Source organism: Cryptomeria japonica, chromosome 11 (assembly GCF_030272615.1).
Source record: "Cryptomeria japonica chromosome 11, Sugi_1.0, whole genome shotgun sequence".
Taxonomy (NCBI): Eukaryota; Viridiplantae; Streptophyta; class Pinopsida; order Cupressales; family Cupressaceae; genus Cryptomeria; species Cryptomeria japonica.
Window position 1 is genome coordinate 452,707,554 of NC_081415.1, and position 24,148 is coordinate 452,731,701.

The 24,148-nt window shown below is 35.9% G+C and overlaps 1 protein-coding gene and 1 non-coding gene across 5 annotated transcripts in view; both read left to right on the forward strand.

Moving 5' to 3' along the window:
• The window catches only part of LOC131041402 (CBL-interacting protein kinase 8), a 135,357-nt gene extending 111,708 nt beyond the window's left edge, over positions 1–23,649 (forward strand). For 2 of the 4 annotated variants that reach the window (XM_057974469.2, XM_057974471.2), the window contains 4 exons: positions 294–410; positions 740–796; positions 22,756–22,830; positions 22,974–23,649. In XM_057974469.2, coding sequence (XP_057830452.2) covers positions 294–410; positions 740–796; positions 22,756–22,830; positions 22,974–23,048 — 324 coding nt within the window. In that variant the 3' untranslated portion in view covers positions 23,049–23,649. Of the gene's footprint in view, positions 1–293; positions 411–739; positions 797–22,755; positions 22,831–22,973 lie in introns of those variants that run through there. The other 2 variants (XM_057974470.2, XR_009105017.2) reach the window with 2 other exon arrangements.
• TRNAA-AGC (transfer RNA alanine (anticodon AGC)) lies at positions 19,253–19,323 on the forward strand. Its single transcript has one exon. It is a non-coding gene; the product is annotated as a tRNA-Ala (tRNA).
• Positions 23,650–24,148: the final 499 nt, after the last annotated feature.

Below are 24,148 nucleotides of genomic sequence, written 5' to 3' on the forward strand. Positions count from 1 at the left end.
ATTGTAAGTATGAAAGAATTTGGCTTTGCTCCAATCTGCTAAAGTTTTCACAACCACATTTACTTAAGGCTTTTGTCTCAGCAATGAGAGGTTCTGAATTCTTTTAAAAAGAATTTCTTGCAGTTCCTAAGAATATGGTTTTTAATGGCAATCATGGAAATAATGAGAAAATAAACTTCCTTTTTTCTGGATTTCAGAGGTTTTATTGTGGTTTGCTTGTTATTTTTTCTGAATCTATTTACAACATTTGTATAGAAGGATATTTTAAATTTACTTTGTTTAGGCATTTACAGGATCATATCAGGCGCCAAACAAGGTTCATTTCTGAAAAACCAGCTAAAGTTATTCTAGCCAAATTGGAATCAGCTGCAGAGTCTATGGAATTCAAAGTTCACATTTGCAACTACAAGGTAATTTTATTGTTGGATATCAAAGAGATTATTGTCAAGCAATTTAGTCTGAGGACATCTCCAGCAGAAGGTGTTTCCATAAACAAACATTGAATGTATTGTTTAACTGACATTTACCTAGGTTATGATTGCGAACCTTTTTAGATGTATGATTGACACTTACAAAGGATTCCGCTTTCTTAAAATCATGGATAATATCTTTGTAGTGTGACATGATTAACTTTGTCCGACTTAGAAAAGAAGTTGGTAAAAAATTTAAGAGGGGATTCATCTTTGTATAATTCTCATGTAGTAATTCCTCATATTTTTTTGTTGATGTTCATTCACAGATGCGAATTGAGGGGCTTACTCTAAACAAGACAGGACACATATCTGTTGCCGTAGAGGTGATCATTTCATTTTCCATCGTCAATTGCTTCACATCTCAATTTTGATAATTCCTGTTGCCACTAGCTCAATTATAGTGAACAAGGCAATTATCCAGGCTCTGAATGGTTATTTTTCTGTGCAAGTAGCTAAAGGGGTCAATGGATGAACCCAAAGGCTGAAATAAAAGAATCCTACGAATTCTGCGAGTTGATAATAAGTGTGATGTAAGATATTATGTGGATTGAAAGGGCAGTTGAAATATTTTATAGATAAATATGTATAGGCTAATTTTTTATCTGTAGGTCTTAGTCAAGAGGATAACATTACATTAGTTTGATAAATAAAACTAGCAGTTAGTAAAGGTAAATTCATATCCTAGAAATGTGCCTAGCTGAATGATTGAAATAGCTGATATACATTTATGATTGTTTGAAATTTTAGATAGTAATTCTAACTTGAAGTCCCCACATAAGTATGATGGCCTGAATAGACAAACATATCATAACCAAGAAATTGGCCACTGCATATTATTGTAAGATTGATATTAGAAAGCCCAAGTTCATCATCAAGTAAAAGCCAAATAAATCTAAAAAGGGAAAAAAAACAACTTAACCTCTACAACTCTATAGCAAGTCACCAATATGGAGTATAAATTTAGTTTTGGTTATTGGATAATGGAGGGGACAAGTTGGCCATTACTAAAAATATGTATTATGCTTGAAATATTTTTAAAGATATTTCTTGGTTGAGGGCATTGCAATTCTGTGATCAAATCATTCTTTTATATAATGTAATTATTTTGTGTTTGGCTGGCTTCTTTTATTTTACTTTTATGATATCAGTGCAAGTCAAACATTGCTTTGCGAATTGATTTTTTTAGCTTGAAGAGAAGGGAGTTAAAGAAGATTGCAACTCAAAAGGAATTCTGCAACCATTGAAGACAAATAGAATTAAAGATCAACTAAAGATGGTTCATATTTAAGGAAATAGAGGTGATGGTCCCTTTAATGGAACCCATCCACTTTGAAGCATTGCTTAGATGAACAGCATGCTACATAAGTAGCTGTAATAGCTTGAAGGCATGCGAGTTTGAATTCAGAGAAGAGAAGCAGAAGTGTGTGGATCCCATAATTTTTGGAGCCAATTTGCTCTTCAATTTCATCTGGGATGCATGGTCATTTTTAGAATGGGCTTGGTGTTGCACATGTTTATTGTTCAGAGAGTGTGAATTTCACATTTCTTGTAACAATTATAAATGGTGTAATTTTATGTTATGGTAATACATGTGATGTCAAATTATTTTGTTATTTAACTGTCAGCTAAAGATGGTAAGTTAACAAATGGTTATTGTCAGATTAATCCAGTGAGTATGTTCTAATCTGTGCTCCACGGTGACCTGTCCCCTGCCTTGGTACCCCTGTACCTGTCCCCGAAACATTTCGGGGACTCGGGGACTTGGGGTTCCATTGCCTAAGACAGCCCATTATACTAGCAATGACTCAAACTTCAAACTTGACCTCCAATTTGGATACAGACCTACCAATTGCATCTGCTGATTAGGGACAGCTATATATTTTCTATGTTTTTGTCATTTTATAGTTGAAACTTGGAGCCTTCGGGCATTTTGTTATAATTCTTGTATACTATGTAATCACATTGACAATGAAAGCATTTGAATTTTGTTAATTTGTTTGTCAATGCTCATGTGAAATCTTAATTTATGTATAATGTTATGTATTAAGCTTCTACAATGTCTATGCTGAATGCTATAACAATGTTATGATATGAATATTTGAAATTTCTTTATATTTTTAAAATTTTCTCCATTTTTTAATAGTTGTCCCCTACTGTCCCCTAAAAAATGGCCCAAAAGTACCCCATACCAGAAATACGTCCTGCTGTCCCCTGCCATCCCTGTCCCCGAAACTTGGTGGAGCATAGGTTCTAATTGACAACTATTGGCCATTTAAATAGAACTTCCACTGCTAGGGAAGGGATACTGATGCTGTATTGCTCTCTGTTTAACTGAACACTAATTTGAAATAAAGCATCATATGCAATATTCTTGTTAAATCATTCCCAATATGAATTGTTATGCTTCGTATTACAACTGTTATTATTGGTAGTCTACAGTTACAACAGTTGATGTATGGTGCCATCACTTTTGCAATGGGGTCAGTTACCCAGGCATATGATTTATGTGACGTTGCCACTAATATCCTTGACCAAAGTTTTCAAAAATGGCCAAAACAGTTCATTTCTCTGCCCAGGCACCCATGTCAGTGTGTTCAACCATAAGGTATTCTTTCTAGTCAATTCAAAGATGGAAAACACCTTAATGATCCATGCCTATGTTTTGGACAAGGAAAACACTAAGTCTTCAAACAAAGTTTGATCATGCTTTTTGAGATGGCAATGCCATTGGCTTGTTTGGCCAGTGCATTTTGCTGATGGCGAAACCATTAGTGATCTGTGCCCATGTTTAGAGGATGAAAATATACCAAGAAAAGGTGTGCTTTACCCTGGAGAATGCCACTTGTAGTTTCCACCCAGTCACTACACTTGCTCAGCCAAAACTTGTTATCATTTGCCTAAGTTTAAGTGTTGAGAAAAATCAAAAGAATGTTGCTTATCTATATTCAGCTGGTCTCAAAGCAAGAAAAAGGGCTTAAAATCATGCACCTAGTGCATATATGGATGCAATTCATCATTCAAACTCAAAACATTTTGTTATTCATGCCATAGTATGGCAATCCATTCTTCTTATTGCAGCTCTGTAGAAGGTTTTCAGCCATTGTGAAGAATTTTTCAAGTGCAGTTATCAAGAGGAGCAGCAGTACTAAAAGAGATACCAGCAACATTCTTTCCTATTCTCCATTTCTCCCAATCTATTCCTTGCTGCTACAGAGTCTTGGACTAAATTTTCATCTTTCCAAGCAACTGTTTTTCACTTTCCACTTCCAGCAGGTTGATTTTATACGTCCTAAAAGCCTGGGAAATCGAAGAGGTCACTATTCAGCAATGGATTTGCACAAACATGTGATAAATCCTAAAATAGTTTTGTCAAACATTTAACACAATTTAGGGGATGCCCTACTTGGTCACATGGATATCTTGGATTTGAAAATGAGTGACAGGATTAAATAAGGGTTTTCATTTTTAATTGGCAGTGTTGACAAAACCATAGGAATTATTCCTTAGCTTGTGGATGAACCCATGGTGGTCAGGGTTTCAGTTTTCTTCAAAAAATATGGAGTACTCGCAGATTTCAGATCAAAAGTTGTGTCATAATCATGGAGGGCACTCGTCTATAAGTTGTTTCATAAATATGGAGGACTCACAGATTTCAGATCAATAGTAGTGTCATGGTTTATTTTTTCAAAGTTCAAACTAATAAATTCTTGCAGATTGTTCGAGGTTACATTATTTCAGATAAAAATGATGAAGTCTCTGTGAACAATTATTTCAGTTAAAAATGATGAAGTCTCCGTGAGCCATTATTTCAGTTAAAAATGATGAAGCCTCTATGTCCTATAATTGTGAGGATGGCAAAAACAAGATTTAGGGTTTTTTTTTAGAAAAATCTATATTTTCTGAAAGTGTTTTGTTATTTTCTTTTCTGCCACTAAAAGACAAGAAGAATGGAATGAATTACCAAAATAGGACAAACTTGACTATTTGATTTCAAATCAAGAGGAGGTTATAAGGCATACTTTCTAAGAGATTTTGTCATTTTGTATTCAGATTACCTAGATCAGAAGCATAATGATTATATGAGTAAATGGTATCCAGTGTAGTCAACAGAAGTAGTTTTGGTTTGGCATGAGGTGGCAATGAGTTAGCAAAGGAAATCACTCCATAAAGAAGACAAACAAGTCAACCAGTCAGAAAAGGGACAAAACCTTGCTCAGTCAGCAAACAAGACTGCAGCCATTCAAGTTATTGAAATTGTGCCAGCATGAAAAAACCAATTAAGTCGAAGGAAAAGGAGTGCACTTTTTGGAAAGCTTTGATCTTTTGTAAACTGCAGTCAACTCATGCAAGGTGCACCTGAGAAAACAGCAAAGGGAAGTGCAGCTTTTTGATATACTGCCTTTTATAAAATCTGACATTGTCCTTGTATAAATCATGCTTAGGTAAATTATGTCTAGTTAGCATCTGGTCAGTAGAAAAAAGTCATGCCATTAGAAGTTGAAGTCAAAGAAAAAGACAAAAGAAATATAATGCTTAGTCATCATCTGGAATGGTGACGAGTATATGAAAATTGTGCCTTAAGCAAAAATAAACTAGCACACTTTTGATTCTGTTTGTTATTTTCTGTGATTAGCTATGAAAGAGATAAGGCTCTGCCAATGAGAGGAGTTTTCTCCCAAGTGCAAAAGTCAGTTTGTCATGACACGAGTTGGCAATTTTGAGTCAAAGAAAGAAAGGTGATATAAAAAACTTTATTGATAGAAGACAAATAAGAAAAAGACAAGGTGGTCAGTTTAAATATGAAATGAACCTAAAAAAAATAAAAATAAAGACAAATGATGTCTAGTTAGTGGCTGGTAAGTAGGGAAATCATTCCAAAGGAAAAGTAAATACTGCAACGCATTTATCCTTTCAATTATTCATGCAAGGTATTTTATTACAAATGGGAGTGAAGAATGATGCACAAACTGGATATGGGTATCAAATACTCCAAGCTAGATGGCCATATGTACAATTTTACAATAGGATTTTTCACTTATAATATAATGTTTTTCTCAAAGTCATTAAGACATTAAAAGATGATAAATGGCGTGTTATTGTGAATTTATTGCCAATTATAGTTCCAGTTGTAATTATGTTTTATGCCTTTTCTGTGAAAGCAAATCTTGAGATGGTAGATATGATAGTTAATGCATCCAATGACTCGTAGATGAGGAAGTTATTGTTGTTATCAATGCAAGTCAACATGGAGGAATTTTGGATTCAAAATATCAAATGATTGTTGAGATTTCAGAGGGTTTGCCATGAAAGCTTCATCAAAATCATTTAGATCTGCCTTTTTAAAGGTCTATTTTTACCCTAGGTTAAAAATAGTTTGTCACCATTTTCAAAGAGAAAACCATACTCTAAGTTTGCTATTTATAGCTCTTCCACTATTATTAACATCCTCTGTTTATTGCTTGGATACGGGCATTGTTAGGTCGACTATCTCATCATGCGAGAGGTGTGAGCATTACGGGATAAAATTTTGATTGTTAGTTGAATTGCAATGTCCTCTTCATCTTGGGAGTTTGGAGCATTTTATTAGCCTATTTTATTCCCGTAGGTTAATTTGAAGAACTAAAAAAGGGAATACTTTAGTTAATTAAATTAAGTTGCCTTAGTTGTGGCAAGTGACTTTATTTAATTAATTTTTTTAAAGTAACTAGGTTAAAAAAATAGAAATAAAATAAAGTCACTGTATGGGGCCAAAAGGTGATTATTTTAATAAAGATGAATTTTAAATTATAACTTCTTGAAATTTCTTGAGGAAGTTATAAAAGAGGAATTAAGGAGCTCATTTTCGCATCTTGGACATGATATTTCTCTTATTGCAAAGTTTGGAATCGGAGTTCAAATTCAAACCCTAGGATGAAAACCCTAGAGGTATTTGACTTTGGAGATGAAAGATTTCTTCCTAGTCAAATTCATGGTGGATTCATATTGGATTCACAATTGTGCTTAAACTGAGGAACAAGGGATTTATCTACAGTTGCTGGCTTTAGATTCCTAGGTACAAATTTATTGAGATTTGCAGGCAAATAATAAATTTGTTATTGTGGTGTGTGCAAGTGGTTAAACAACATAAATTATATAAGTGTTGTGTGTGCCAGTGAACTATCAATCAAAAGTTACCATGATGTGTGCTGTGAAGGAAATAAATTTAATATTTGATATTTTACAAGCTGCTGAGACTTTGCCCAGCTCTACACCCTTTCTCTCCAATCATTTGAGAAAAGGTGTTGTACATTTTAAGAACTCATAAAGGATTTGAATGCTTGAAAGAAGACTTAAAAGCCTTAGAACATACTAGCCACAGCCTTTTTGAAGTTTTTGTGGTCAGTGCAGCCTTCTTAAGGGAGCCACCACTATAGAGAATGCTGTCGTACTTCACCTATAGCCTTACATGTGGAGGAAGGAGTCATACTATTGCTTGGGAATGTTTGAATAGCTGTTGATTGGAATTTGGGGTTAGCTCTGCTAAGTGTATATTTAGGTCAGCACTTTTGTGAAACTGTAATATTTAAATGTAGCTGCTGCATTTAATTTTTGTACATCTTATTTTTGTAACAGCTATACAAGAAATTGTAAAGATATTCTTTGTGACAATGATATGCAATAATTCTTTGTTAAAATGAGGTGTTCGCAATATTTAAGATGGGGGAATTTATTGCTATGAAAACTATTTCAATATCCTTCCAAAACAATTGGAAACTAACTCAGAACAGCTGGTGTGCAAATTGTTTGACGAAATGCCTGTGCACTAAAACTTTAGAAAATTGCCAAAAATTGAGTTTAAAAATTAGTCCAGCTTATTACAATTGTATCAAAGCAGTGTATCCTACCAGCCTATGGGGATTTGAGCCACTTTTTAGTAGCAGAAATTTCTTATGCATTCAGGGGGTTTTCACAGATATTACTTTAGGAGATGATCTAACAATCCTTTAGAGCAACTAGAAATTCTATTGCAGATTTGTTTGGTGAAGGTGCTATGTCATACCCCAAATTCGACAGTGACCCAGTCGCATGAAATGCTATTACCATTAATTAGAAAATTGTCTCATTTATGAGACTTCACAATTTTCTATGATCTTAGACCAAAGTAATTAATGCACCTGGCGGTCACTACTTCCATTAAGCATAACGAAGGAAACAATCATATTACATCGAAAGTTAACCATTCTAAGTATCCACAGCAATTCCTAAATAAATAACAACGAATAAGAGACATCTGTAACTCTAGGCTTACAGAAATACGATTGGAAATCATTCATAAGTGTAGAAACAAATTCGATAAGATTATAAATATGTAAAGAGATGAGAATGGATATGTGTAGGAATTGCAAGCAAAGAGTATGAGGAATATTGGCATCTTAGAGTGCCTCTTCTGCCAACCACAGCGATCAAGGATGAGAAGCAGCGATTACACCTCTGCACCCAACACATGTGAATAAACAGGAAACCATTCTTTGAAAATTAGCGATTAAGAAAGGACAGAGATTCTCTTAAACAACATCATTAAGGCACTTAACAATAATCCGTTAGTTTGAGTTACAAAGAGAGGTCTCTAAGAAGAGTGTGGCCCTCCTACGGGAATGGCAACATCCAAGAGTCGTCTCTTCTCAAGGAAATGTTAAACTCTAAAGGGCAACATCAGGAAGGATTATGGGGGATATCCAGCACAACAGATATTAAGTTTAATACTACAGAAGACCAATATATATTACTGATCAGATCATAACAGAACTGATATTAAGTTACAGGCAGTAACATCCTTGTTCTTGGTGGTATGCATGGGGATGTGTTTAATAAGTATGCTTAATATATGAAGCCCGATAATGTTCTTATGCAAAATTAATAGTAATATTAATATGGACTGCAATATGTATGACAGTCATACTTAATTTCATATAGTCATAATACATAAGAAATTAGTATTAGTCTAAATCATGTTATTACTGTCAGTATTTAAGAAGATGGGAATGTGATGTTCCAAAGAGGGGCAGTCTAAATCCACGCAATAGGTTAAGTCCCAAGATAGGGTGGGGATCAGTGACCCATAAACCTTGAGGGTATAGACCCAAGATAGGTAAGGGCTTGGATCTGTAAACTTTGAGGGAACCTATTGTATTTGGTCTCTAAGCGCTTTGGTAACGTATATAGACCCTTCTCCCTTAAAACTGAAGTAGTAGCAGGGTCCGATATCTATATTAAGAACTATGAATAATGAAATTAATCATCTAATGAGGAAAATAAATAAACACATGTTAATAACTAATAAATTGAAGAATATCAATGACTGGCTTCATGATTAGTCTCTCAATCATTTTTAGTATATTGAAATAGATTAATTATGTTAATTACGTAGGGGACATTACAGTGCTATTGGGAACATGGGTGCTAGAAGAGAAAACAATGAAGGGAGTACTACGCAAATTTTGAATGATCTTGCTAGAGGACAATAGCAATTAGTGCAGCTAATGATCCAAATGATGCAACATATGAATAGAAATAAGAATAATGGAGGTAATAATTACAACCAAAACAATGGGGGAAACAATGGAGAAGGTAGTCATACAAATATACCTGTTAACAATCAGTCTCAGGCTGATAGTGGAGCAACTTCTAGACCATTGATGCCTACACATTTGCAAAACAATGCTGCAATAGGAGGCAACCAACAAGATGTAGAAGAAGGTTTTATAGATTGTTTACATGAATATGAGGTATTCGGTGATGAGTTCATGTTGCTTTGTGTTTACAAGACTTTTGTTAGTTGAAGTTAAGGAACAGGCCTAGGAGAGATATGGGCCCTAATAGTCATGATTTACAGGAGAAGTTGGGTAAGTTCTCTATTCGTGCTTTTGATGGCTTTAGTAAGTGCACAACTAGATCATGGTTTCAAAATTTGGACACTTCTCATTAAACCCTATGTTTGAAAATGAGGCTATCAAGTATGCTACTTTGAATTTGGACGGTGAAGCTCAAGAATGGTGGTAGCACATATTAGTGACCTAGGGATTTAATTAATTCCTATGTAGAGTTCAGCCAGAAGCTTATTGATAGATTTGATAAGAAAGATCTGGAGCTGCACTTTAGGGAGTTGGCATAGTTGAAGTAGAGTGGTACCATTGATACATACATTGCAGATTTTCAATTATTGATAGATTTGATAAGAAAGATCTGGAGCTGCACTTTAGGGAGTTGGCATACTTGAAGCAGAGTGGTACTATTGATACATACATTGTAGATTTTCAATGGCTTGTTGTTATGGTACTAAATGTGTTAGAGAGGAGCTTGATAGTGCTCTTTAGTGAGGGTTTGTTAGAACCTCTCTATGGTTGGGTTAAGGCCTTTGATCCTCCCACTCTTTAAGATGCTAATAAGAGAACTAGGAACATGGAGTTTTCTACTCCAAAGGCAAAATTTCAGTCCAAATTTCCTCCATTAAAGGACAAAAGACCTTTCTCGAAGGAGTGGCCTAAGAAGCCAAGCTTGTCAGATGAGGGCAAGAATGAGTTAATGAGGAAGAAGCTATGCTTTTCATGTAAGGAACCATGGGAACCAAGGCACAAGTGCTTAGGGAAAGACAAAGTTCATTACATAGAGGTTGTTTCTTAGAGTGAGGAGGAGACAATTGGTAATGTTTCAAGCAATAGATAGAGTGGCTCAGAGGAGTAGATTGTTTTAGAGGAGCACTCTTCAGGGGGAGTGAAAGAAGGTGAAATTGATACATTCTCGGGTTCTCCCAAGTATAACTATTTTAGAGTTAGAGGAGTCCTACATGAGTAGTGAGTTACAGTTTTGATAGACAATGGGGCCACCCACCATTTCATAGATGAGGCTTTGGTGGTTAAGAAGGGATTATAGGGAGAGGACTTTGAGGGATTCAAAGTAATGGTGGCAGATGGGTTTACCATGATATGCACCAAGGTGATGATTCTATGGAGGATTCCTATGCAACGGAAGGATGATTCCTTATTTTAAAAGACCTCATATTTGAACATAAATGGGTTGTTGAATAGATTTCATTTTGAGGTATAGTTAGTAGGCTAGATAGAATTGTTGCACTCATAATCAAGAGGTTATTAGTGACCTCAAAAGAGAGCATATTTATCCCTAATGCACTCTCATTCTTAGTCATTGGCTAGTTGCCAAGTCAGAAAATAATGTTCGGTGAGAGAATTTGGTAGCTATTGCAAAATGAGAGAAAATAGATCATTAACATCCTTGTAAATGAAATGCTATTCTTCGAAAGTCAAGGGATCACATGTCGAGCCTTGATAATATGTAATTTAATATTAAAATATAAATCCTAACACTGCTTAAGTATGTAATATTGATGTATCTTCTATTGTTATGAATCAAATCCTAGCACTAAATCATACATATGGGAATTGATATGTTGGGTAATGGTTCTATTGTAATGGCTCTATTTGAGATTGCTTGCAAATTATACGAGTTTAGAAATTATTGACCCAACCTTTCTCATAATGGACAAATTCGTAAGAAAGATCTTAATTCTTAGGAATTATTGGTAATTGTTTAAATTAGGATTATCTATGCATAAAATTGTTGTCTCCATGATTTTGGGTGAACAAACTTTGATAAATATTGATGGTACATGTTCATTGAGTTTTAATTTATGAATAAATTATATCTTAGTGAATAGAGTTGAATTTATTTTTATAGGGGATAGTGGGATGTTATACCAATGCATTAATGGTAAAAGGAACACTTGGTACTACTTTGGTAAAGTAGTTAACTTCCCTTGAGTTGGAAAATTGTATTATCCTCATTTATGAATTGGTGGGAATTCTTGTGTAGGAATTCAAGGTTCATGTTCTTCAAGAGATTATTGAGAGGAGAACTACATGGGACTTTGATTTCATTTGGATGCAGGTATTGGCCATAGGATGCCCTTATGACCCAAGTCTATAGGGGAGGGTTTGGGGAATAGATTCAAGGATTGGGATTTTTCCTAAACTTGATTATCTCTCCCTCTTTAGTATGCTTCACATTGGAGCTGAAATTTACATTGGTTGGCTATGTAATCACCATTTCAATTTATATGCCCCCACTATATACGAGTAAGCCAATAAAAGGCAATCCATCACTGTCAAATCTTACCTTTTTTGAGGTTTGTGATGTTTGGATTTCCAACATCTACTCCAATCTTGGATGAACTTTTAGTCTCTGTCATCATATTCTATCTTGATATGAATGTGTGAGGATGCATCTAAACTTTTTTGGAGTAAAATAATCAGAGTTTGTGTTGAATTATATGGCCTTGTGCCTTGGATTAGTGATAAGTATAGTAAGGTATAGGTTGGCCTCAAAACCTAGCGAAGTCTATTCTTTTGAGATGCAGGTGCATGATAAACTTGGCCATGAAATGGCCATGAAGGAATGAAGGAGTGATGGAGAAGACTCTCACAAATATCTACACAACTTGCACATGGTGGTTCACACTCACAAACCAATGCTATGGTTTCAGACAATAACCAATTTCTAAGACTTTTTGTCAAACAAGTGACAGGAACTTGTCCAGCGAAATGATAGTTTTTAGATAACTAACACATGTTCAGATGTATGCAACAAGAACTACAGTGAATCAATAGATCAACAATAACTAGGAAACAACATCGACAACCAATGAACAACAATTGTTTATTTGTTTATTCAATCTTCCACAAAGATGTTTACAAGTTTATAATCAATTGCTTACACTACTGCGTCGACCTTCAACCCATTCACCCAATTCTCTCCTGTCGTTTTTGTCACACTTCCACCTGTATTCATCATCCCTCTCACTCTTTCCACTCATCATTTCTATCTTCAAGCTCATACCATTTCACTTTACACCGGTTCTTCAACCAATCCATCTGCTACCGCCGTCCTGACGTTTTTCTCTTGCATCAATCTTCCTCTTTCACGTATCCCATACAAACTCTTCTTGTCATACAAACACTTCTCGTCGACTGTCCAATTGTGCGACAACCATTCTGTAATGGATTTTTTTTAGAACTGATCGGGCTCCCTCTATACTCGAATCACACTTTTCTTTCCTATACAAAACCTCCTTCGAACTCACACTTCTTTCTATTTTTGTCTTTAAGTCCACCTCTCTGTTTCACTTTCTAATCATTTCCAAACTATTCATAACTGATTCTTTGAATTGCTCATTAATCGTTCATCTCCTCTTGCTGAAGGCAACCAAGTTGTTAAACTTCCTGCCCTTGTGGTGACAGGAACTATGTCTGGCAACCTAAAACCAGCCAACAAAGCTAACATGCCACTAAAACCAAAAATTAACCCGATGCTCCTGCATAAGACTCCTAGGGAACAAAAGAAAACATATGCTCTTGCACATGGGAGTAAAATTAACAACTATTCCTACTTTTCTTTTCTTCCTCTTTTTCCAGCATCGCTCTGGAGCAACTGCCCTAGTCTGCCAACATTGCTTCTCACTTCTTTGCTCTGATCTCAAGAATCCATATGCACTGCTTCCCATCCTACTCCAATCTCTACTCACCCTTTCCTTTACACACAAACCAACACAAACAACTTTATGAAAACTAAAGTATTCCAAGGCTTTGAACTCATTTACCTTGTCAATATCATCAAAATCTGTTACAACTGCATTGAGATATGCACTTGCTATTTCATCTCCACCTTCCACAGCTTCATCCACCACCATTTTCAGCCTCTCTTCCACAATGGCCATTTAACAAGTCATCTTCCATCTCGTCATCTGTATCAAGCTTCACAAGATCACTACTAAAATCTGCATACACTATTCCATATTCCATTTGTGTTGCAACAACTTCTTGATTCTTAACTATAATCCTTGATTCTTAACTATAATCTTCATCTTTGCATCTTTCGTTGTCCCATCTGTCTGCATACCTGCAAACGTATCTTTCCACTCTTGCTCTATTGCTGTAAATTGTATCCATAAATCATCCTTCTTATCATTATTGATGTCTCCTCTTGCCAATTCCATCGCTGCAATTTCCTCATCTTGCATGTTTGTGTCTCCAATCATTGCTATGCCAACATCCCACTTCTTTACCTTTTGTAACTCTCTCCTCCAACTCCTTTCTTATCTTTTGAGCACAATTTTCTTTATCTTCTACAGCTGCCCCTATATCAGCTTCTGGCTTTTCTTCCGCACCTTCTATATCACTTCTCAATCCCTCATCATCCCTTTTGTCTGTCAAATATTCTTTAGTCTCGTTGTTCTCATCTGACCCTTCGTTCATATCCATTTCCCACTTGTATTTGTGCTTTCTATTCCTGCCAACCTGTCTGTGTTTATTTGTCTTCTCCTTTGCATACTTTCTCCTTATTTCTTTTTCATCTACAAGTCTCCACAACTTCATTTCATGTTCATACATGTCATCATCTTCAGTCTCTTCCTCGTCAATTCCATCTTCATCAACAATTCTATTCAAAATTACAAAAGAATCATTATTGAAATCTTTTACTTTTACTTGCGTATTTCTCACCTTGTACATGTTCTCCTCGAGCTTCCACCAACTTGATGCTGCAGCTATCTCCATCTTCTCCTTCATTATTTCATTTGGCAATACCCTGGTTGTTCCATCTTCATCTACATCTTCAATTTCAGTCACTATTACCCTTGTCTTCTCATCTTCATTGTTCCTTTCATGCCCTTTGTAAGACATGTTCCTGCTGCAAATCCTTTCTCTTTTACACCCACAAACTCATTCTTCTCTTCACATCTTCCATTCATTTGAAGTGTTTTCCCACCATCATAACCTGCAACACCGCTTTCAACTATCACACGCTTGGCCACCCACACTTTGTTTTCCTTAGTTCTGGGCTGAGGTCTTTTTATTGCTCACTTGTTCTCCAAAACCCATGGTCTTCTTTTTGCCTTGTAGCATCTTCTTTATGTTTCTTTTCTTCACAACGTGCCTTATGTTCTCGCTTCCCCTTAAACTCTATCATGCCTTCCATCTTATGAGCTTCTTTGTTGGCATAAACTCCAACATAATCACCTTTTTCCTTGCACTTTAACTGCTGCCTCTCACCAACTGGTTTCCTTTGCCAATGTGGTACCCTATAACCATGATCCCAACCAAGATTTGGAAACTCTTTTCTGTTCTCCTCTTTAACTAGCATATCTACACACTTTGTTTCACATTTATGATCAAAATCAACTCTCTCACTACTACTTACCTCTGCAATAGACTGCCATCGTGATTCTCCTTCATTCTTGTTTTCACTTCTTATCAATTTCTCTACTTTGAGAATTTCTTCATCTGCAACATCTCTCTTCTTTTGCACCTGCTGTTCCAATTTGCTTCCACCATTGACTTCTGGGCTTTCCAACTCTCCCACTTCATAGACATCTTGTCCTGCATCCACACCATCCTCTAAGGCATTATGATAGTCTAGGGAATCTTCAAAGTGTTCTTTATCATGCTGGTATATTTCTTCATCAACCTCATCTTTATTTTCATACTCTTCACGATGACCCTCTGCTGCAAACTGTTGCTTTGTATCTTCGTGACATACTGCTACAACTTGTCTTCTTTCTTTCTCATCTTCAATTCTTTCTTTGGGTGCTATTCTTGCCCCATCTCTCATCATTTTCAAGGTCTCATTCTTGACCTTCCTTTCCAGGTTTCTCATACTTGCAAACACATACTTAAACACAACATTAGCCAATAAAACAAGAGACCAACATGTCTCCTTGAGTGCCTCCTTCATGGACACCATCCTTTCTTGATTGCTTCCTCTATTGAGTGCTTCTTCTTGCACTACTCTACCTTCTTTCTTACTTTCTTTCATGTTCCCCACAATGAGAACTTCTTTCACTTCTTCCTTGACATGATTCTGATTCAGCAACTTTCTGTTGTCCAAACCTTTTCTATCTTCTCTCTTCATGGCAGCCATCTTCTGCCTCGTGCGTTCACACAACTTGCACGTGGTGGTTCACATAGCATCATAAAAAACAACAAAACCAACATAAACTTGTGATCATAGCATCATGATCATACCATAACAGCATCTTATACATCAAGTTTAATATCAAAATGATAAAATATTCAAGTATCATTGTTTCAACTTTCAACAATTTAACGTTTGATCATCAAATGGATTCTCTAATTCATCATCCTCATTCTCCTCCTCATCATTGACATTGACATTAGATGAATCAATGCCAATGCCACTTACACTTGCACTTGCACTTTAAGTTTGCTCGCTATCTGAGTCATCAAATGCAACAAGATGAGAAGTGAAAGCATTCAAATCAGTATGTTCTGGCTCTATATCCCACATCTTCGTTTCCCCTTGCTTGTAGTCATGTTGCTTGTGTGAAATGAGCCAAGTTAATGTTTTAAAACTCACTTTTAGGGTTATATTTTAATTTTTTGTGGTAGAATTCAAAAAAAAAAAAAAAGTGAAAAAAAAAAACCATTTTTGGGCTGTCAGACCCTTGGGTTCGACCTAGGTCCTCTTGGGTTTGACTCGGTCTGAACCAGGCCTGTGAATCACGAACCCTATCCGGAGCACAGGCGAACCGGACTAGAACCCCGAACCAGGACCGGACCAATACCAGGGGTCTAGGGGGCCGAACCCGGTAACTCAGCTTTGGGGTAATGTAACTAGAATAACTAGACTACGGTGTAAACCCTTTAGACAACATGTTTTAGATTAATGTTCTTGTACCCTCGAATGTCATAATTATGAATTGAGATTGATACAAGTGCTGACTTCTTTTTATCACAACTATAATTGAGTAAGGGGCCCTTAAGTAGAGGACAATTGTTCTCTGAGCGTAGCTTGTCCCACTCATCCTGAGATGATCATATTGGAAAATCTACAACCTACTTATAGATAATCATTGTTTCAGCATGATACAAGTTAGGGAGTGTGTGTGCTTTGGCAAAAGAAGCATTTGGCCACATCATAGGATTAGCCAACTTCCATTAGTAGCATGTAGGTAATAGATGCCAGGAGCTACTCAATTGTATAAGGTTTAGATAGGCTTTCCCAAGTAGCATGTAGGTGAAGGATGTTAGGATCTACCCATCTTAGGAGTTTTGTATTGGAAGTGGTGTATCAAAAGAAATTTGTGTGCTTTTGATGTGGTGTGTATCTAAGTTATGGTCATCAAGATTCAAGATACTGATTGTTTAATTATTCTAGGTGATTGATAGTACATGCACTTGTCTTGGGTCTACAGTAAGAACATAAAACATCTTCATAATGTAACTTATTCAGTTGCATGATGACACAAATGAGTAATAGGCTTGGAAATCTTATTAATGATTGGCCGTATTGTGTTTTATTACACTAGTGAGCTTGTTGGTGATGACAACTAGTAGTATGGGATGCTTGTCTTGTCATTATAATTGACATTGGTCATAGAAAGAGGATGGGAGCTATGGTGTAATATTGGATGCACAAAAATTCACTTTATGGCTGGGGTGTATGTAAGGGCTTATATGTGAATGAACAAAGCAATGGGGAAGATGCTTGCAGTAAGGTTGCAACCACTTGTCCACTAGTTGGCTGCTATGTATATGTGATGTGTCCCTGAGTTAGTCCCATTGTGTATATGTGATGTATGCATGAGTTAATCACACTGTGTACATGTGTTTTGTGCATGAGCTAATCATTTTGTTTAAATGTAGTGTACGTATGGGTTGATCACTATATGGATTGGTGTGCAAATACATTGATGTTAGTGTGGAACTAACACTGACTAGAATGTATTGGTTATCATGCTGAAATATATGGATTAAATTAGAAGTATAAGATCAATTAATGATTGAGGTCAGATCTCATGATAATTGTGTGGATGAAGTCTTTCTATTTTGGCATGTGAACTACGATGCCTCAGATTTCCAAAAGGGATATGTAGGCAAGGCCATCTCAAATGAACCCTCAAGGATTAGGTATGGGTCTAAGGATTTGACTTGTTATGTGAGCTTATTCAATGCAAGATTGTAAATTGTCATGTAGAGCTACTACCCTTGCTGGGGTTGAGTAAGGTTATGAAACTAGCTCTTCCAATTGAAAAGAAATTTGCTTGGTTGTACGAGAGGATATTGAAGGTCCAATGAAATTTAAAAGGGAAAAAAAATGATAGCAATCAAGGGGTGGTTATTACATTCCATTTTGTGTTGCACTAAAGCTGTGAATTAAAATGCTAACAATTGCAAAGGGATAATTCTAAAGTGGATATCATAGCAATTGTCAAGTATGTGCATACCTTTATAAACAAGTTTTGAGTGATAAAAATTGTAAGGTATGATACATTTCTTGAGAGGAAATTGGTGTATCAATGTGAGTTTTTGATTTGTCTTAGGAATGATATTTGAAAGCAGTGTGTTAAGACTGGGTGAGTCTTGTTGAGGACTTGTGGATATGAGTTTGAGTCTAGCTCAGTAAGTCTGCAACGTCAACTTGTAGAATTGGCCAAGCCTGACAGGTGACACTCGTAATTGTGCTAAAACTTGCAAGTTTCACTAGACTTGGTCGAGTTTCTAAACAACAGGAAATCAACTTGAAAATTTTCTGAGATTTAAATTTTTAATTTTGGAATATCAACCAAACGCTAGATAACAAGAAGTTTGATAACCAAACTGAAATAATAATTGATACCCACTAATACTAATAACATTTTTTTTTTGAAATATAAATTATTAAATTGCAGCTACTTGGATACTGCTGAATATTTAATTAATATTGAAATCAGAAATAATTAGAACACTTACAAGACTGAGGTATATGCCCATGTATGAGTTTGGCCTGTGGCTACTCATAGAGGATATATGAGAGCTCAAACGGGATATGAATAATATTGAGCAAACTTGAATTTCCTTAACATAAAGTATAGTGAACCCAAGGAATGTTTATCAGCCATCATAATAATTTTCAAAAGGTGCAAACAGCTTACCTTCAAAGATACGACCGCCTTTATTAAATATTGCCTTTCATATAACTTATGCCCCCTTCCAAAAAGGATCGGCAGCCAAGGAATGTTTATCAGCCATCATAATAATTTTCAAAAGGTGCAAACAGCTTACCTTCAAAGATACGACCACCTTTATTAAATATTGCCTTTCATATAACTTATGCCCCCTTCCAAAAAGGATTGGCAGCCAATGGAAATTCTTTTAAGATATCACTTGCTCTTGAAATTGTACAGAGTCCCCTCTGTATTTCATTAACATTCAAAAATTCATTAACACCTGTTGGTGTTGGAAATAAGCCACACCCGGACCGATGATGGACTTGTCTAAGAGGGGCTAGTAGCTCAGTGGTAGAGCACTCCAGCAGCGATGGACTTGTCTAAGAGGGGCTAGTAGCTCAGTGGTAGAGCACTCCAGCAGCGATGGAAGGTCCTAGGTTTGAGTCCTAGCTGGTCCATGTCTCAACATGGTATCAGAGCTAGGTCCAGGCTAGGAGCCCCAAGCACACGAGAGGTGTGGCTTAAGGGGGGGTGTTGGTGTTGGAAATAAGCCACACCCAGACCGAGGATGGACTGGTCCAAGAGGGGCCAGTAGCTCAGTGGTAGAGCACTCTAGCAGCTTATGGAAGGTCCTAGGTTCTAGTCCTAGCTGGTCCATGTCTCAATATGGTATCAGAGCCAGGTCCAGGCTAGGAGCCCCAAGCACACAAGAGGTGTGGCTTAAGGGGGGGTGTTGGTGTTGGAAATAAGCCACACTCGGACCGACGATGGACTGGTCTAAGAGGGGCCAGTAGCTCAGTGGTAGAGCACTCCAGCAGCGATGGAAGGTCCTAGGTTCGAGTCCTAGCTGGTCCATGTCTCAACAACACCAACTGCGCTACCTCAGGGAATTGGTATGGCCAGGCCAGTAATATGCACCAAAATAACCGCAAAGATTTGACTCTGTAATAGCAAATAAAATATTATGAAAACCACTTGGACTGGAATATTGAAATAAATTCTTGAACTCACTGAAAATCCCTAATCATAACTGAAGTTGGAGTCTTGCAATCTTTTTGCACAAATGTGACTACTAAGTGGAACCACCTCGACTGGAAACTAAGAGAGTTTTCATCCTCCAAATTTTTGCACCAAAGGCTTTTCATCTTCGAGTGTGGAGATGAACAAAATGCTCAAGCTTTGTATAAAGGGTTTGATAACAATAGTAAATGGATGCCCCTTTCCCTTCCAAACTCTCATATTCTCCCTTTTTAATTTCATTTTGGCCCAATTTAAAGAAAAATAATAATACTTAAGTCCTCCCTTTGTAAAATTATAAATAAAATCATTGGACTTTTTTAAATTATTATTATTTTATTTCCCCTAACTTGATCCCTTGCTTACAGGAAATAAAAATAGGCTATTGGTCTCCTAGATAAATTAGTTATGAAAAGGGGACATGACAATACAATGATTGAGAGTGAAATTTATAAAATGAATTTGAATTTTCTTCTAAGTATCATGTATTAAGCTAACATAATAAAAATGTATTTTTATGAAGTTTTATTGAGAACCATAAAAGTTTGATGGAATAGACATAACTAGCAAGGTGATTTTGAGTTGCTCTTGAAGAAAATACTAGATTCACACAGGCAGTTGTTACACTTCCAGATCATTCAAAATCACTCTTTCTTATATTGGTGCAAGATATGTGGCTACTGGTGGAGCACTAATCTAGAGTGATTGAATAGTATTATATTAGTGGTGAAAATTGGAATAAGATAACATGGCTGTAGGTATATTGTCTTTGACTTATTCAGCTTCCATTATGCAAAGATAACAAGAAATAGAGTAGATATCTTGATAAAATAATGCATAGAGGAAGCTACATGCAAATTAACAGCATTAGTTTGAAACTGAGATATATTTGCAGACAATGATTTTTGAAAGGAGAAAGAGCAATTATGGATTTGTTCACACTTCCAACTGTCTTTAGTTGCAGCCACAATTAGATGGGATAATGGGAAGTTATAGGTATTCCAACTATAGAACAACCTCCATTTTCAGGCTGGTTCCCCTATCTTGATGTTACTTAATACTTGAGGACAAAATGGGAAGTGAAATTTAAATGAAATCCTTGCTAAAACAAAAGTAAAATGCTGCAGTGACAAGGACAATGTGACCTTTCAAGCATTCTCTAAACGAAACAATATAGAACAGATTATCCTTTATCACTACTTTGAATTATCAGTGTGACAAAATGCAAGAGACAAAATTACTACAGTCAAATCAACATGTACACATAATATGCTAAGAGCTCACATAAGCTACAAATCATTCTATCAAGCGTTTCAAAACACACAAAGTTGCATTTAGCCACAGATGCGAGGAGCTATTACAAAGGAAAACTGCTAAGGTTAAGTGCCAAGTAACTAATGATAAAGAGTAATTTCAAAGAAAAATACTTGAAAGATTGTAACTACCAAGCACAAGGCACAGTTATACAATTTGCAAGTGCATCTTGTGCACATCCTAGAGTGGTGTTCTCAGAGAAGCTTGGAAAATGTGGTGGTGGATAATCTGCTATGATTAGTCCTGCAGTTGATCTTTCTTTGTTTGACAAATAGCTATGGATGATGTGGAAAGCATCTCTTTTCTTAATAGCACTTCTGAGCTATTACAAAAAAAAAATGCTAAGGCTAAATACCTTGTAGCTAAAGATATAGAATAAGGCTAAAGAAAATTTGTCAAAAGACTCTATTTATTGAGCACAAGGCTCAATTTATGCAATTTGTAAGTGCATTATGTGCACTGCAATTCTGACACATGGTGATGATTTTCATCCCATCCTACAGGTGGCATTCTCAGACAAGTTTGAGCAATGCAGTGATGGATGATCTGCCATGATTAATTCTGCAACTGATCTTGCTTTGTTCTACTACCTTTGAACTATCTCAAAAGCATCCCTTTTCTTGCTTGCACTCCAAGCTAAACTTTCAAAGTGCCAACTATAGGCATCCTTGCAAGTAGTCCAAAGAATCACATTTTTGCTTCATTCTTTTCCTAGATTATTCACACAGATTGTTAATCTTTGGCAACCATTTTTATATCCTCCTATAGGCCAACTCGTCTGTAAGGTTTTTTAACTTTTTTTCCATCTTGCAGAGTATGGCACTGCGGGAAATGCGCTTGTGCAAGCCAATGGCTTATGATACTTTGTGGGGTTTCTGATGGTAGTTGCTCCTTTAGATATCCCCTTTCTTTGACATCCTTTTGCCTTAATGCTTGCATGCCACATGGAGGAGTGCTTTTTAGTGGACCCTGTAGCTACTTTTACCTATGAGGCTTATATGATCCACAGGCTCTTGGATGAAGATGAATGGTGGGTGGTAGCTTAGATTTGTATTAGTCCTTGCAGGGATTGAATTGTATGTGATTATGATGCATTGGCTGGTGTTCGTTGTCACAATTTTTGTTCTTTTAGGGCAGTACCATTCATTCTTTCCATCAAAAGCTCACTTATCATTGGATTAGCTTGTGATCCATGGCGGGCACTGTTTCAGGCTGGCCTTCAAATGTTTCTAAGGCAAAAGTTCACAATTTTAGAGCCAAACCTTGCTCAAAGCCTCAGAGCTTTTCAATGTGGTATTTGGATTATATAGGGTCCGAAAATGTCAGTATTACTATTTGTATCAAATTGACATTCGTAATGCTCAGAAAACCTAATTGTGGCATTATGTTTATGGTATGCACTACATTTATGTTCAATGTTGGTATATATTTCCAATTATTTCTTGTTTAAAATAAAATTATGATCAAAACCCAGATTGTGATATTCCAATCACAGCAATATTTACATAACATAATACAGATAAAATTTGGGTTCAACTTGTGTCAACTGCTAATGAACACAGTTTTGTACCCTAACAAATGAAATCCAAGATAACAACACTTAAATTTGAAATTTTGAATAGCTGTAAATGTGGAGGAATAATCATGGATTTTTTTAACATCAATCTTCTATCATGATATTCATATTTTTTTATGTAAGCACTGATGTTGCAGGGGCTGTACTGAGATATATTATCCTTGTGAATAAAAATCAATTACTAGAAACATCCATGTTACATGCATTCCAAGACAGTGAGAAATGCTCTCTATTATTTTATTGACTTGTTGACTAATTTAGTTTGTTATGATTTTTGTTGAGATGTTTTTCAAATCTGAGTTGAAAATGTGCAACAAAATGTACCACGCTTGTATTTCTATTTTATATATTATATTTGTGGTTTGGGAACTATCGTGCAGGTTTTTGAAGTTACTCCTTCTGTGTTTATGGTTGAAGTAAGAAAGGCTGTGGGTGACACCCTAGAATATCACAAGGTATGTGTGTATTATTCATCTTTCTGTAGTTTGTTGTTTTTTCGTTTTTGTTTTTTAAATCTTATATAGAATCTACTTGCAAATTGTGCTTTTAGTTTTACTAATTACATTCCTATATTTCTTGCTTTCAATTTGTGGAACAGTTTTACAAAGCTTTTTCTGCAAAACTAGAAGATATTGTATGGAAGCAAATCAAAGATTCAGAGACGGGGTTGTAAATCCAAGTGCGTGGTTTAGTTATTTGTGCATACAGGGCCTGCACACATCTGAACCTCCATTTTCCTCAGGATCCGATTAAGTTGACTCATAGATTAAGCATGTTTTGTTGGCTTAATTATTGATCCCTCCAATGGTACAAACAAAAATAAGATTTGAAAAATGGCATTTTGCTTCTACACTTGAGAAGCATGTCTGCAGAAGATAGTTTCAGTTGTATTTTTACAGTGTCTAATATATTTCTTTTTTGTTACTTTGTTAGATCATTTGAAATTCTGAAGGATTCATCTGACAACTCTGTTGTATTTTTTTGAGAACAGTTGATGTACAGCGCAAGATTTGCTTTTACTTTATTCTTTTTGATTGGTTTTTAACTTTTTTGTCATAGATGGCACAATCGAGGGGTATCTCTTCTGTCATATTCACCCTTTACTTGCACCTGCATCGTCTGTTGGGGTATGCCCCATCCAGAGTTCACTAGGGTGGTTTACACATTCAAGACATAACATTTGTACATTTTAAGTATGTGACATGTCTCTTGGAGATTTGAACATGGGTGGCTTTCCATTACGAAAGCCTGAATAATTTTACCACTTGAGCTCATCCCATTTCACAGTTGTGCTTTTACTTATTATATTCCTATGTTTCTCAAATTTAATTTGCAATAGTTTTGATTAGAACTGTCTGCAAAATTATAAGATATTCTATGGAAAGCTAACAATGATTCATTTATGAGATTGTCAATCAAATAGCTGGTTTTAGCTGTTTTTGCATAGAGGACTTGCACACATCTTTTGATGCTCTTTTTCGCTCAAAGATACAATTAAAAATTACTCTTAGAGATTAGTAGATAATGCATGTATTGCTGTATTATGTGTTGATCAATGTAATATTACAAGCAAAAATAAGATTTGAAATTTGGCTTTGTGGTGTACACTCAAGAAACTTGTCTGCAGAGGATAAGTGCAGTTATAGTTGTTTTTTAATATTGCATAATATATCTCATTTGTTACTGCGTTAGATCCTTAAAAGGAGGAATGAAACTGAGGATTACTGTACATCATATTCTTTCTAGAGAACTTAAATGTCCTCAGAAATTTGG